Genomic DNA, 14977 nt, shown 5'->3' with positions numbered 1-14977 from the left:
ACCAAAAGCCTGATTTTTAAGAACTGTTGAATCATCTCATTTTCTACAGATTTTATTTTGAATTCAGAGACACAGATAAATCAGACTCACAGAAAGTGGGTACTCAAAATTAGAGAGATTTTGGGGGGAGGGCTAGGTACCCTTGGATAAATATCTTACTTTAGGTCAATTTCTGAAAAGGGAGCAGGGCTTAAGTCTTTCAGCTTTTCATAAGCTAATCAGCACCTAATGGTGGCTTGTTTTGAGAAAGTCTTAACCTTTCTTTTTTTTCTACAGTATTTAAAAGCCAGATTCAGCTCAACTTTAAGACTGTTAAGAGAAGTGAATAATTTGTAAAAGTGACTGAGAAGACTGGAAATAATGCCAAAAAAGGCTAGAGGTCTTTTGTGTAAAATGGTAACACAACCTCTCCTTCTGCATAATTTTGGTCTCATTTGCCACAAAATATATCTGCAATAAAATGAATTCTTGAGAAGGTGAACAAAAAGTTAAGAAGTCAAAAACCAACTTCCATATGAGCAAAACAGAGCTAGTAAGATGTCTTGGTTTCTAAAGAAGGAGATGTTTAATAAAAAATATGCAATCGATATTTGGAGTTAATTAGCAATGTACTGGAATTTACCAAGCTTTGTGACTAGCTCCAGTTAAAAATGAGATTATTGTAATTAATGTTAATTTTAGAAATTTCCTCTTGGCTATTTAAAGATCCATCTAGCACAGTGCTACAGTTAGATCTTATCCACTAAATTAGGTGGCAAGCCACGAACATTTACTGGTACGAGTTTGTTCTCCAGTTCTATACTGAATTTATCTTTCAGTGTCTTCTCCACCTCTTCATCCGTAATGGTTGTGACGTTCACCAGGTCCATGTCCTCTGTGTAGTTGTACTTCATCTCAGTGAGGGTCCATCCAACTAAGGCAAGGACCCCACTGGTGGTTTGGAGACTGCAGATTGACTTCTTCCTAAGGATGTTATCTGGAGACACCTGGAGATATGCATTTAGCTCCTGGAAGTCATCTATGTGCCGTGGCTCGAGAGTAAATTTGTGTATTTTTCGGATATTGCCCAGTTCTGGAGTATGAGGGAAGTCATTTTTGCTGTGCTCAGGAATGTAATGCTTCCTTTTGACTTTCTCCAAGTACCAGGTGCCATTGTCTTCCATGAAGCGGAAAATGCCCGGAACCTGGGGCTGGTCCTTCCCAGAAATCAGCATCAGCGGCTGCCACATCTGGTAGGCACCACCAAACCCAGCATCTACGATGTAGGACTCTCCCTTGATCACCACCTTCAGCAGGATATGGTTTATCTCATCAGTGTATCCCTTCTCTGCTGGTTCATAGCTGCTTGCACCAAGAATACAGACATCATACCCCAATTCTTGCAAGGCCCAGAAGAGGAGGTAGTTGGTTTCCAGGCACCATCCACCACGTTTCTTTCTCACAATCTTATTGTAAGTAGCCTGCAAATCCAGTTCGATGGGCTCCCCACAGTGCATGCTGAGGTTCTCAAAAGGAATGCTCTGGATGTGATGCTGGAAGATGGCTACCAGGGTTTGCAAGTCTGCATCCTCATGGGGCTTGTTGTAAGATATTCTTCCAAAGTACTCCTGAATGTTCATTTTGCCTGTGTGAGCAGAAAAGTAGCCAGTTACTGCTGTGCAGCTGACAAGGGGTTCACTCCTGTTTCTGTAGCACAGGTTAACCAGCCTGCAAATGTACTCTGGGCTGTTTTACTGAGGATTTACAAGAATTTTAAGTATTTCTTCAAAAAGAGACAGGGATGGGAGCAGGTGGCAATAATGCTTTCCCTCCCTCAGGGGCTGCCTTCAAACCAGGAGGATGTTCTTTCCATGGGAATACACAGCACATGCCATAACAGAACCTCTGGCCACAGAGGAAGATCCCCCATAACAAAATTTTTCAAAAATCAGGAAACAACAGGTTTGCAGAAAAGCTGCCACACCACACCAGCATAAAAGTCACAGCAAGACCTTACTGTTTCTTTTACTGTACCCAGTAAGCAATTCTTTCTTTATCCCACAGGTAATTTAACTGGAAGGTTTTGCTTTCATGGATTCAGTTAACTGGGATTAACATCTCAGTGTGTCACCATTTCAGACAGGTTTCCATGTGAAGTAGATCATTGTTTTCTTAATCTCTTAAATTTCCCTGAGGAGTTTAGGCAGGGCTTTGACTGTGAAAGAAAGGAACTTCCATTTTTCTAACCTAAGGATCAAAGGAATTGATCTAAAAGTACATACAAGGCAAGTCATAATCTTTTCGTTTCTTTGACCATCTTTTACAAACTAAAGGCTTTAGTTTCAGATCAAATTATTGGAACTATTTTGTGGTTTTCTGTCTATATCTCTGATCCCCTTTCATCAGCAGAAAGACACTGTCATTGGCACTGGTTGTGGGGCCAAGATACAAAAGGTTCCCTGTAAGACTTCTAATTCAGTGACTCATCTTCTCTCTGCAAGGATTTCTTTTGCCCTTAGTTTAGATTTAATTTGGCTTTTTTCCATGCAAGGATATTTGTTGTTCAGAACAATTCACAATCTGTTAAGGGCTGTGTTAAGTTCCAGAAAGTCTGAGGATTTCTTGCTTCCTTCAACTGGTTGAATGTTCCCTGGGAGGATTTTCCAAAAATCCCTTGATATGGATGAGATGGGACAAACTCCTTCCACTGAATATTCTCAGCTTTGGTCCAGCTGTTTCCCCCCAGCAGTTTGACCCCACGCCCATGCCAGAAGCCTGTGAAAATCCCACCTCAAATCCATGGGAAGTGCCCCCACCTGAGCAGATGAGCACATCCAATGGCCTCATCTTTAGACTTTAACCCCAATCTTGATGGCAGCAGCACAACTCACATGACTTGCTTGTATTGTTCCTGATCTGCACTGGTACCAACATTCAGATTGGATAATGCTAACCCACAGGAAAATTTGATAGAATAGAAGATCATCCCAGTAAGGGAATAAGAAATAAACATTATCACTTCAAAAGGAAACAAAGAGTCTACATGAGAAAACAATAATGTCTCTTTGATACTGCATTTTATGATTTTTTTCCATCCCTTTTTTAGGACAAGGGCCTCATCTCTGGCAGGATCTCCTTGGAAACACTTGTAGAAAGTCATTTTCCTCCCAAAACACAGCACACGTGTTCACTGGCAGGCTCCTCTGCCTCATTTTCCTTTCTCCTCCCACTTTCAGCTATTTTACATAGGAAGATAGAAACATCTTTACCCCATGAGGCTGTGGAGCTGAATCTCTGTGACCAGCAGGAGTCCAGAGAAGTGCATCAGCTTGGTGAGTCTGACACGCTTGGAATTTACCTTCAAGCAAATCCAGATCAGTCCCTGCCCTGGGTCAGCAGCAGAAGCCCTGATGCTCCCCCTGTAACCCATCTCTTGGGTCTGGGTGTCCCCATTACATGGGGAAAGTATAGGATAAAACCAGTTCCCTTCATCCAGCCATGGAGAGCCCCCATGGAGCGCTGCCAGTGAGGCTTTGGGAAAATATATTGGAAAAGCCTTTTGGGAAATTCCCTGCCCATGCCTCAGTTTCCCCAGCTGCCCCTTCTCTGGCCTCATCAATTTAAATTCTGCTTCAGAGACAGCCTTGCAGTGGCTGACAACTTGTGCTCTGATCTCAATGAATACTTAAAGAGGTTTAAGTATAATAAAGCTGCACTACACCATCATTGACATTAGGGAGCATCCACATAAATCAGCGTTTACTCCCTGGCTTTCCTGGAGGCAGATTTTCCCTTGGCACAGCCATTCCTGCTGTTTGAGCCAGGAGGCTGCAGCAGTGAGCAAGCCCTCTCCCGGGGGACAATCTGCATTCCAAAACAGAGTTGCCAAATATCCCAAGCCTCAGTCCAGATCTCAGCCTTGTTTGCTTCTGCCCCTGCAGCAGCTGAGCTTTGCTCAGTGTTCCTGCAGCTTCGTGGGGAGTGAGATTCAGATATTTGTTCTGCCTCTCTGCACACGTCCCTTGGGATCACTGAGTCCTTTTGTAATTAGGCTGAATATTAGGATCAGTTCTTCTCTGCTGAGAATCACGAGGGAGTTCCAAGGCTGGACCCTCATGCACATGCCTACACTGTTTGTTTGATTCCAAGCTACTGTGAGTCAATAGCTGCATTTTTCATCCACTCTGGCTCAAAATAAAGGGTTAGTTTCACTCTCAAACACTCCATGTTGCACTTGAAAAACACCCTTGCAAGGTTGACTCACCATCAGCCCTGGGGTTCCTGTGGTTTGTGCTTTGCTAATACACCTGCAGTGCTGTGCACAGGCTGTGCAGACTCACAGGGGTGGGCTTTCCCAGAGGGGCTGACCCAAAGCTGCAGGATGAAGTTAAAGATCAGGCATGCAGAGCTCACCTTGCACACAGTCAGCTCAGGCTTTCCGCCCTGGGCTGTTCCAAAGGTCCCAGGAAGAGCTGCACTGGCAGCAGCAGCTCTTAAAGGTCCAGGCAGCCTTTAGTGCCTGTCAGGGACTGCCTTATCCTTCAGGAGAGCAGGAAAGAGGGCAGAGAGTTTCTTCTTTAATAGTATTTTATATTCTGATGGTTTTATTACTTTATTTGTATTGGCATGTATGTGGAAAGGCCTGTTATGCAATTTTTTGTGTTAGGTGCTGCACAGAGAGCCTGGAAATGATCCAGTCCACAAACTGCTTACAATATTGAGGAGATTTTGACCTTCCATGTCACTGAACCCTGCAGGAGTGCAAAGCATGGGTATCGTGAACAACTTCTGTAAGTGGTTATAACCTATAAACCCATCCTCCACCCTGCAGGTCACCCAAGGGCTTCAGTGTCTGGGGCACCTTGGTGGGTGCTCCCATGCTAAAGCTGCAAAGCACTTGTGCAATAATGATGCAGATTTTACACTGCTGTCACTGATATGGTCTGGATCCTTGTGGGAAGTGACTTATGATAGACAGAGTAATCCAGGGCAGGAAGTCACTGATTTATTGGTGGGGATGGCAGCTGTTGAACTCATCACAGCACCCTGAGCTGTTCCTCGTGGCTGACACCAGCCCCAACAAGCATCAAGGTCAGATTTGCCAAGTCACACAGTTGTCTCAATTCCCCAGGGTTCAAAGGGAAGCCCTGTCCTTCAAAAAGGAAGATACTGCCCCCAGAGAACTCTGAGCTCCTTCAACCTGCTGTGCCTTTAAGTATCTGCCTCAAAGGTCAGTGATAAGGAAAAAAAACAAACTAGCGTAATCTAAAATGAAAGCTTGTTTTCTTTTTTTTTTTTTTCTTTCTTTTTTTTTTTTTCCTCCAACAGCAAGTTCCATTGCATTGCTGAGCAGTGAACTGTGCCTCTGTGGTGAACAGGAGGCAGGAGCTCTGAGCTGTGCTTCGTAGCTCTGTGGGGATCTTCTCCTGCTCCACAGCTTTGCAAGACCTACCTGCACTTTTACCTCATCCCAATGCTTTCTCCCTGCTGTCCCACTGAGTTTAGCTCCTTTAGCTCCCCCACTAATTTGGGGGCCACAGAAAAACACAGATCAAAACCAAGCCAGATCCTGGGACAATTTCTTCTGATCATTTGCTTTGCAAGCTCCTGGTCCACACCATAAGAAGTCTCTCCTTCTTTTACAACCACATTTCATTTTCTCATAGGATGGGAGGGCCTCATGTGCTATAAGCAACTATTGCAGCCAAGCACATGTAAGTGAATATGACTCTGGGAAGACAGGGGTTTCAGGTGCTTGCTATGCCTCTAAGAAATACATTTTGAGCATGCAGAATAGCAGCTTTTATTAAATCTGAACTCCTAGTTCTAGAAAGCTGCACGTGCTGTATTATAAGTGAAAAAGGTTCAGTGAGTTATTGTCCTTTTACAAGCCTTAGCTGGCAAAAATTAGCACGTACAAATAATCAGGAAAACTTCAGTGATTTATGATATTTATTTTTTACTATGGGAATACATGCTGTAATGTAGGGGGGGGAAACATCTGAATAATTCTAGTTCACAGTGCTTGATTTTTTTATTTAATTGTAATTCACTAATATAATTTGCTTAATTCTAAGTGCATAGTTGTAATGCTTCCAAGATTTGTACATAAAGGAACATCAAGTATCTTCTCAAAGGGCAGAGGGGTCACATTTGAGGCATTTCTCCTACAAGAAATCTTAGCCCTTAGGTATGTGATTAAGAGTCATCATTTCTCCTTATATCAATATAATTACTATCACTGCAAACACATCCTCAGTAGAACAGATATGTTTCACAAAAAGAATTCTGTGCATGTGTTTGGGTTCCACTGCAATGATTAATGTGCAATAGCACCCAGAGTAGTTTGAGGAGAGGAACATGTATTCCCAGCAGTGTGCTGCTGAGGGTGAGCAAACAAAATGCTCAGGAGATCCTTTCAGTTCAAAGAAAGGTTATGTCACTGAGGGAACAGGAGCTGTGCAAAGTCTGAAACAACACAGAATTGCCAATAGCATTTCTTATCAGCAGTTCTAAGTCATAAATAACCTGTCCTCAAGTACTCACATGGTGACTTTGTACAGGTGTGGGATGGCCTGAGTGCCATGGGAGAGGGTGTTGTGGGTGTGAGAGCAAAAAGAACAGGCTTATGATTTAACTGGAGAAACTCAGCACACAATGCCTTTGTGGTTTTGGCTATTACACTCCCAAAATAATATAGTATTCATTTAAGAGGCAAGTATGACCTTTTCCCCCAGTGGCAGCACCAGGTAATAAAGACAAAGACATACAGCTCCATCATTCTGCCCAGCTACCCTGGGTGTGTTTGGAAAAGCTTTTAAGAAATGAAAGAAGTAGGGAATGGGCTGAGTCTGCTTCCCACTAAGCACAAACACAGGGATAATGATTTGATTGAGCTTGGCAGAAATTACTGGTACTCAACCTAAAAAGAAATGCAGGAATAGTTGTGAAAATCCTTTTGTTTTCCAGATTCATGATAGTATGTTCTGCCTTACACTGGTGTAGTTGGAAGGAGAAAGATTAACCTTTGGATGCTTGTCAGAAAGAGAGGGAAGAATTGCCTGTAATGCCACTGAATTGAATTGTAATCCAGGCAGTGAGTTAGAACAGAGATAACCTGCTCGTATTGACAGGTACAAATTTCTTTTCTAGTGCTACATTGAATTTCTCCCTCAGTGTTTTGTCTATTTCTTCATCTGCAAGGATTCTGATTTCCACAAGATCCATATTGTCCCTATAATTGTACTTTATCTCTGTGAGTTTCCACCCCACCAGTGCCCGGACACCATCGGCTGTCTGCAGGCTGCAGATGGATTTGGTCACAAAGAGGGAGTCAGGTGCTGTCTGCAGGTGGGCATTGCAGCCCCTGAACTCCTCAATGTCTCGTGGCTGAAGGGTAAAGAGATAAATCCGACGGCAAACTTCACTTTCCACATTTGGGGAAGTCGAGGTGCTTGGGTTCACAACCCACTGCTTCCTTTTCACTTTATCCAAGTACCAGGTCCCATTCTCCTCCTGAAAACGGAAGACCCCAGGAGTCTGAGGCTGATCTGTCCCTGAAATCAGCTCCATTGGCTGCCACAGCTGGTAGGCCATCCCAAACCCCCCATCCACAATGTAGGATTTGCCATCTAGCTCCACTCGTAGCAGCAGATGATCGATTTCTTCTGGATAGCCCTCAAGCTCTGGGACATAAACTTTTGCTCCCAGAAGAGTGACATCGTAGCCAAGAGTTTTCAGGACCCATGACAGAAGGTAGTTGTTTTCCATGCACCAGCCCCCACGTTTCTTCCTCACTATCTTGTTGTAGGTTGCTTCCAGGTCCAGCTCAATTCTTTCTCCACAGTGGATGCTGAGGTTTTCAAAAGGAACAGCTTGGATGTGGTGCTGGAATATATCTGACATGGTAGCCAGGTCTGGCTTATTGTGGGAGCCCTGGTAAGAAATTCTGGCAAAATACTCCTTGATGTCCATGCTGCCTCTGAGAGAAGGGTGGGAAAAAATAATAGGCTGTGTCAGAAGTGGTGGAAGGCTCTTCCCCATCCCTGATAACGGGGTGCTCAGAAGAGGAGCAGGATTTGACTAATATCTGTATCAAAGGCAGCTGAGTAATAGTGCTGAGAGAAGCCAATGGGACCCTGCTGATGAGCACAAATGTTATTTTTATTTGCCTCTTTTACAGCTGTGACGAGAGGCTCCAGCTGTGCTAAGCACATTTCAGCAGAGTTCCTGCCCAGCAAAGCTACAAATCTCTGTAGGAAGGAACAAAAGGAGTAGCAGCAATGTTTCCCTGCTAGAAATTATAGGAACTGAGACTCTCCAGATCTGAACTGCTTTGCTCATGGTTTCAGCAAAGCAGAAGCAGAAAACAAACCCTCCCACTCTTGCACTGTGATCCAGAGCCTCTTCTGCAACCAAATCTGAAGCAAATCTGCCCTGCCATGATATTTCACCCATTATTTCAGTAGCCAGGCACTCGCTGGTCTCACCTGCTTCTGCTCTTCATGCCAGCAGTAACAGACATGACCTGGAGTGCAGGAGAGTTTTTTGGGGCAGAAAAGGTTTTGTTCATCTGCTGGTAGCTGCCTCCCCACAGCACAGCATGATAATCACAGACCTGATAATCCCCAGTCCTGATAATCACAGACCTTCTCCAGCACCAGGAGGAAACCAAGGTTTGGGCCTAAACCACAAAGTTCAAAGGCCTCACATTTTCAGAAATCCTGTTTTGGGATAAAGTTCCTCTTTCTGTTCATGGTCTTCCCACTGGTGGGTGGCTGCCCGTGGGTGAGGGAGCAGGCATTGCCCTCCTCTGGGATGGCAGAGGGCTCAGTGCAAGGCTGTTTCAAAAACACAGGGGTGGAAAGCAGCTCAAGCCTTCCCAGCCCTTGATGGAAGGAATGGGATTTTGATGGAGCCAACTACTTTTGTTATTTCTCCCCAGGCACTGCTAAATTTCAGACATCTGTAAATATGGAGCAATCTTGTTCCCATCATTGATGCAAGAGGGGTCCAAAAATGCTCTCGAGTTCCTGTATGCAACTCCCAAAGTAAAATCAAAGGAAAAATATCCAACTGTTTAACAGGATTATATTCCCAATCTGATGAAAAATGGCAACCCCAATATTGTGTGGGAATTTTGGAATGGTACTTTCAGTACATAAAACAAAGACAATGAAAAATTCCCATGTGGTGTAATATCCTGGCAGAAGCAGAAGGTGCCACAGTTTAGGTCCCACATAATCTTTAGGACACAGGCTTTACAGAACTCTGACTATTGATCATGGCCACCACTGTCTCAACATCCAGGCAGGCCTAAGTGATCCACGAGGGGGTTAAGAGCATCAGAGTCAGGAGGTTCTCTTTGTTCAGCTTTTGGCTGTTCCCAGGATTTTCCCAGAACTACAGTTCCATTCATTTCTGAAAACTTGGCACAAGCTTAGTTCTTCTCGTGTGAATTTTAAACCAGCATCCCAGTTTCTCCCTTTTTCTCCCTTCCTTTCCCTCCACCAAAGCAAGCAGAATATGTGCAGTAACTTTTTACTCATGGGGAAAATGTTAGTGTGGGTTTGTCTGTCTGTCCATCTCTTGAGGGTGCTTACAGGGCTGTTTTTATGGGGGTTGCTGAAATGAGGCAGATGGCACAAATGCCCGAGTAGCTTGAGGCTCACCACTGAGTAAATAAAGCAGCGTAGCTACAACACCGAGCAGCTGAGCTCCCTGCTCTGCCCTTACACCATTTCTGCTGTGTTTTGTACCCTGACAGATTTAACTTCCTGCTTAGAGAGCACTCAGCTACCAAGATCCGGGGGTTAAAAAAACAGGCTTACCTGGAAATTCAGTTCCAGTGCCAGTGTGCTCCGGGGCTTGGGGTGGTTCTAGGCTAAGGTCTAGAAGGTTTGTGGCTGTCCTCTGCTTAGCACAGACAGAGCTTGAGGACTGCTCTCCAGTTGCTCTTCAGGGGAATGTCCTTTCCTTCAACTTGCTTTCACCCGCCTCTGTCAGATTGCAAAAGCTGGGAAAAAAAAAAAAAAAGGCAAACCCGAAGGGTGGAGCATGAGAGCTGGAGTGAGCCAGCAAGGCAGCAGCAGTGTAAACCTGGCTGTTGTTAGAGCAGAGCCTGCTTCACATTTTCACTTGTTTGATGCTGTCTGCAGGGGCCTGCTGAGGCTGTCACCAAAATATTTTTGTTTCAGTAGTTGCTGGATGTGCTCAGGTGATGTAGTTTTTTACTACCAGTCATTAAATTACTATTTGTTTGGAAATGTGGGGAAGGAAAGCTTGCATGCATTCAGTACAGAAAGGTTTCTGCACTGTTTCTGAAGAACAGCAAGATTTCAGCACAGTAACCTGCACCTGCAACCTGCTTACCCCAGTCTGCACCACAGGAGCTTCACTGCTGCCTTTGCTTCCTTTGCTCTGTGTGATTTCCATGTTTTATTACAGCAAATTTTATAGAATGTAAGAAAGCACCAGGGCAGCAGCAGTGTGTGTCTCCTTTTCTCTTTGCCCACAGGAATCACCTGCAGATGTTGTTGATGGTGAAGATGCTCTTGGCACAGAGATGAAGTATTAACACACAGGAGCTCCATCCTCTCAGAATATTTCATATTGCTTTTGTATCTCCCAGTTGTGATTGCATTTTGTCAAGTCTCATTCATTCCCTGACATCTGCAGCTGGATCTTCCCTGTTAGCTCCCCAACAGTGTTCCAGTTCTTCCCATGTAGTGTCAATGCCAAGTTCCATTCAAGCACTGATTTATTGGGATAATTAGCAGAGCTAATAAATCAGATGAAACTAAGATGTCTGTGATAACCCATTACATTACAGCTCCACTCCCATACCCAAATTTGGCTCTTTATCATCCCATCAGTGGCCTGTCTGTGACCCCACAAGACAGAACCCATGCCCAAGGCACAAGATGCTGAAGGGAAAGGAGAACCTGCCCTCATCTGGCTCATCTGGGCAGATCCAAACCAGTACAAATAGAAAGTTCATACTCCTGTCTGGATCTTGCTGATCTTCTCTTCCCACAGACCCTCATTTTGACAGGGAGAAGCCAGAAGTCAAGCAGGCAAATCCCAGTCCTGATGGAAACCATCCTGAAATTCCATAGATTCATCTCTGTATAACGTGATGAGACCCATCCATGCTCCTTGTCCAGAGTTATTGGGACCAAAAGGGTGCCAGAACTGAACCCTTGCCACATTCCCTTATGTGAACTGGCTCAGGGTCAGTTCCAGGGAAATGTGGGGTCCCTTTTTAAATTCAGGTGTTTTCTGACCCAGAAGGAGCAAAACCCATTTATATATTATATTATATTATATTATATTATATTATATTATATTATATTATATTATATTATATTATATTATATTATATTATATTATATTATATTATATTATATATAGTATATATATTATATTATATTCTATTATATTATATTATATTATATTATATTATATTATATTATATTATATTATATTATATTATCTTATATTATATTATATATTTATTATTATTTGTTATAATTTATTATATTATATTATATATCATATCATATCATATCATATATCATATAACATATCATATATTATTGATATAGATAGATATAGATATAGATATGTAGATAAATATAGACATAGATTTTTTTTTTAACCTCTAAAGAAAAAAAGTCTTAGTTTTGGGCATAAATATGCTCAAATGCAACAACAGTCACCCTTTATGAGCCATGAAAGTACCAAGTCTCATCCTCAGCAGGGTTAAATTGTCCTCATTCCACCACAGCCATGTGGCACTGCTGCTTCCACTCCCTGGCTTTGGGTCTGCTCCTCAAAAAAAGCTCCTCTAAAACCAAACTGCTGTTTCAGTGCAAAAACCCTTCTGGATTTCAGTGGGAATCTGGATCAGTCACAGTTCAGGCAATCAGCCTGGAAGCATGCAAAGCAGGAACAATTACACAAGTTCTGTCATTCCCATTACTCAGGCTTTGTTTTTGGTGGTTTTTTTTTGAGGTAGGTGGGAAGGAAACCTTTTATCTTGGCAAAGAGTGTTATAGTGACAGCAAAGGGGGGAAAAAAGCAACTGTGCCTTTGGAAAACAAATTTTCATTACAATGTACTAACACACATCACAGAAATAATATATGTTTGTGGTGACAAAGTATTCCCATCACTCCACTGCTGAATTTGGTATACAAGTAGGGAAAAGAAAGGAGAGATGCTCTGGATTAAAAATGCTCTCCCAGACTTGCCCTTAGTGGGATTTTATTTGCTTTCTGCCCTGCAGTGTGCTCGGGGGGGACACACTGGTGTGACCCCAAGTGGCACTGCAGGGACTGGTGCACACTTCAATGCCCTTTTCACAGGTTTTTTCTGCCTGCCCTGTATGTTTGCAGCTGGTATGGAGAGCACAGAGCCATGTGCACCATGCTTGGGACAGAAGAGAGGAGACATTTTCACTCCTGGAGCAGGAGGGGAGCAAATTCCTCCTGATGCTTAAAGAGGCTGACCTGGAGCAGAGGCTCTACAGAGTTAAGGGAATCAAGTGGGGATTTATTAAAAGGCCTTTAAAGGATACACCTTGGGTAGCACAAGAGCCTGGCCATGGCTCTGCCCAAGATGGATGATGGTTCATGAGTTTTCACACTTTTATAACTTTGGTCCATTTCCATATTAGGGTCAATTGCCCAATTACACCTTCAGGTTATGAAGTCCCATCCTCCCAGTTTGCTCTCCTTTATTCTCTGGTTTTTATACCTTTTGGGTCTGAAGCTGCAATGGTGTCCTTGGTTCTCAGGCTGGAAAAGGATTGTTTTGTCTGACTAAACTGTGAAGAAAACTTACTAACACTTTGTATGAAGTTCAGTACCACACACTAAGGCAGTACAGAATCTGAAAAATATGAAAGTTAAAACTCAAGGCATCACTTCCAGCTAGGGATGAGTTGCCTGTGGATTTGCTGACTGTCACCCTGCAGTGAGGTACCTGAGCAGGAATGGGAGGAGGAGTGAGTCCTCCAGGAGATTGGGAGGGGCTGAAAGATGGGAAGCAGATTTTAGATGTGGTCAGTGCAGGGAGTCATATTCTGGAGTGCAGAGCGAGAAAAGAAATTCCATGTAAGTTTTCATAGCTGGTGGGATTTAAAATCACATAATCACATCCACTTCTGCCCTGGGAGTTGAGTGAATCCTGTAAAAAAAAAAAAAAAAATTCAGGTTGCTGACTAGAAATCCAGCATCCAGGAATCCAGCTATGCCAAGAATCATCCCTTTCCCAAAATAAAAGCTCCACACCTGCTGTGATGACCCACACATTACCCATAATAATACTACTCTTTTTTTAGCAAGGAGCAATTTGATCCTTGATCATACAAACTACTGAATGGCCTTTGCTGTGAGATGATGAACCTGATTAATTTGACATCATCCCTGGGCATTTCCATCCCATAAGGTAAAAGGCAGCTAATTTCCTTGCACTGGTCACAGTATTTCCTTTTCCTCATCACACCGTTGCAAATTGATGCTACACCCAGGGCAGTGTGTCCTCCACCTCCCAAACCCTTATTTAATGGGAGCTGTGCTGTGAAATTCTGGTCAAACAGTCCTTGAAAAGTAACCACCTGCTTTTTAAGCATCTGGAGGCACATCTCTTCTGCTCCTCTGTTTAAAATAAATAGAGCTGTTATGGAGAAAAGCCTGTGGTTCAGCCACATCCCCCTGAGACCAAACCAAGCCCTAGATTTGTCAATTCACACTAATGCTATTTTTAATTGCTTTCTCAGCAGTTGTGCTGGGACCTGCCCAGCACCAGGCGCTGCACCTTGTGCTGCAGTGCAGCCCCTGCCATCCCCTGGGCCACACAAACACACTCAAACATGATGTTGACAAATCCATTGTTGGCTCTGGGGCTGGAGGCTGAGACCCTGAACCCAGGGTGGTGCTGGAATAAAGTGCCTCCAAGTCAGGATAGCTTTCTGCTAAAATATCCGAGCTGTGCAAACCCTTTGGGAAATTTCCAAGATGCAGCAGCCAGCCAGGCCAGCAAAGCAGCTGCAATGTCCTTTTTCCTCATTTTCCAGCTTCCATCAATAGCACCAGGTGCTCCCCAGCTCTGCAGGGAAGATGGGGTGAGCAGGTCTGTAAATCCTTCAGCAAGTGAAACCCTTCCCCTTCATCCCCATGAAAGCACTAAGCAACCTCACCAAATCATCTGTCTTTTGCCAGGTCCTTACCCAATTTGCAATCATTCCTCCAATTCCTCTCTATGTCAGCATAGCTAATGACTTTCCAGACAGAATTGTATCAAAATCTTTACTGAAATTCAGCACCTGAAGTCCCACTAGACATTTCTTCCTCCTAGAAAAATCTCATACCTAATCATAGAAACCCAGTAGTTAATTTGTGCTACCATTTTTAATAAACTCCCATTTTTTGGCTATTGCTCACAACAGTCAGAGGCAGCCACAGCATCTGCTGTGCCTGAATCTGTCTCTCCCCTTATGCATCTATCTGAGGGATATCCTCCAGTGGCATCCACAATCAGACACTGAGAATGTATATTCTGCTTTCAGCTAATAATTGAGAGATTAAACCTGCCTGGCTGCTGGGGACTCAGGGGAAGGGCTTGGAAATTGGCTGAGAGCTTCCTTCTTAACTTTTGTCAAAGCAGCTCCTGAATGTTTCATCATCTGAAAATTTGCCTGCATATTTATGTGGCCACAAAGATTCCTGGGTTAAAGCTGCAAAATCAATTCACCCACTGCATCAGTTCTCCATGCCCACTGTAACTCCAGCTAACCTATCTGACTGGGCTTTCATCACTCTGCACAATGAAGACATAAACAGGCACTGTCCTCCTGCCCCATCCTCCTTGGAGAAAGAGCTTCTCTCAGTGCTTTGTTCATGAAAGCACCATTGATGGGGTTCAGCCCAGCAGGGTGCTTGGGCAGGACAGCAGAGCTGGAATCCAGCCTGGCCAAGTGGCCATGACTGTGCCC

The 14977-nt window shown here is 43.7% G+C and overlaps 3 protein-coding genes across 6 annotated transcripts in view; 1 reads left to right on the top strand and 2 right to left on the bottom strand.

Annotated features, from left to right (window-relative positions):
- SDR42E1 (short chain dehydrogenase/reductase family 42E, member 1) overlaps positions 1–14977 on the top strand; it is a 1031186-nt gene that overhangs the window by 959162 nt on the left and 57047 nt on the right. The gene's annotated exons all lie outside the window — the stretch shown is intronic.
- LOC103816734 (arylamine N-acetyltransferase, liver isozyme-like) lies at positions 37–9946 on the bottom strand. 2 transcript variants are annotated; one of them, XM_018914679.3, is made up of 2 exons: positions 9810–9946; positions 37–1624 (listed from the first exon to the last, which is right to left on the bottom strand). In XM_018914679.3, the coding sequence occupies exon 2, from the start codon at positions 1617–1619 to the stop codon at positions 729–731; it is 891 nt and encodes a 296-aa protein (XP_018770224.1). In that variant the 5' UTR covers positions 1620–1624; positions 9810–9946; the 3' UTR covers positions 37–728. The 2 variants fall into 2 exon arrangements, with proteins under 2 accessions (XP_018770224.1, XP_018770225.1); XM_018914680.3 differs by lacking the exon at positions 9810–9946 and adding an exon at positions 4393–4799.
- Positions 5914–9953, bottom strand: LOC103816733 (arylamine N-acetyltransferase, pineal gland isozyme NAT-3-like). Its single transcript, XM_009090749.4, has 2 exons — positions 9810–9953; positions 5914–7960 (listed from the first exon to the last, which is right to left on the bottom strand). The coding sequence occupies exon 2, from the start codon at positions 7951–7953 to the stop codon at positions 7081–7083; it is 873 nt and encodes a 290-aa protein (XP_009088997.1). The 5' UTR covers positions 7954–7960; positions 9810–9953; the 3' UTR covers positions 5914–7080.

The sequence above is a fragment of the Serinus canaria genome, chromosome 11 (genome assembly GCF_022539315.1).
Source record: "Serinus canaria isolate serCan28SL12 chromosome 11, serCan2020, whole genome shotgun sequence".
Lineage (NCBI taxonomy): Eukaryota > Metazoa > Chordata > Aves > Passeriformes > Fringillidae > Serinus > Serinus canaria.
Note: the sequence above shows the minus strand (reverse complement) of the source record. Positions and strands in the feature narration are given on the sequence as shown.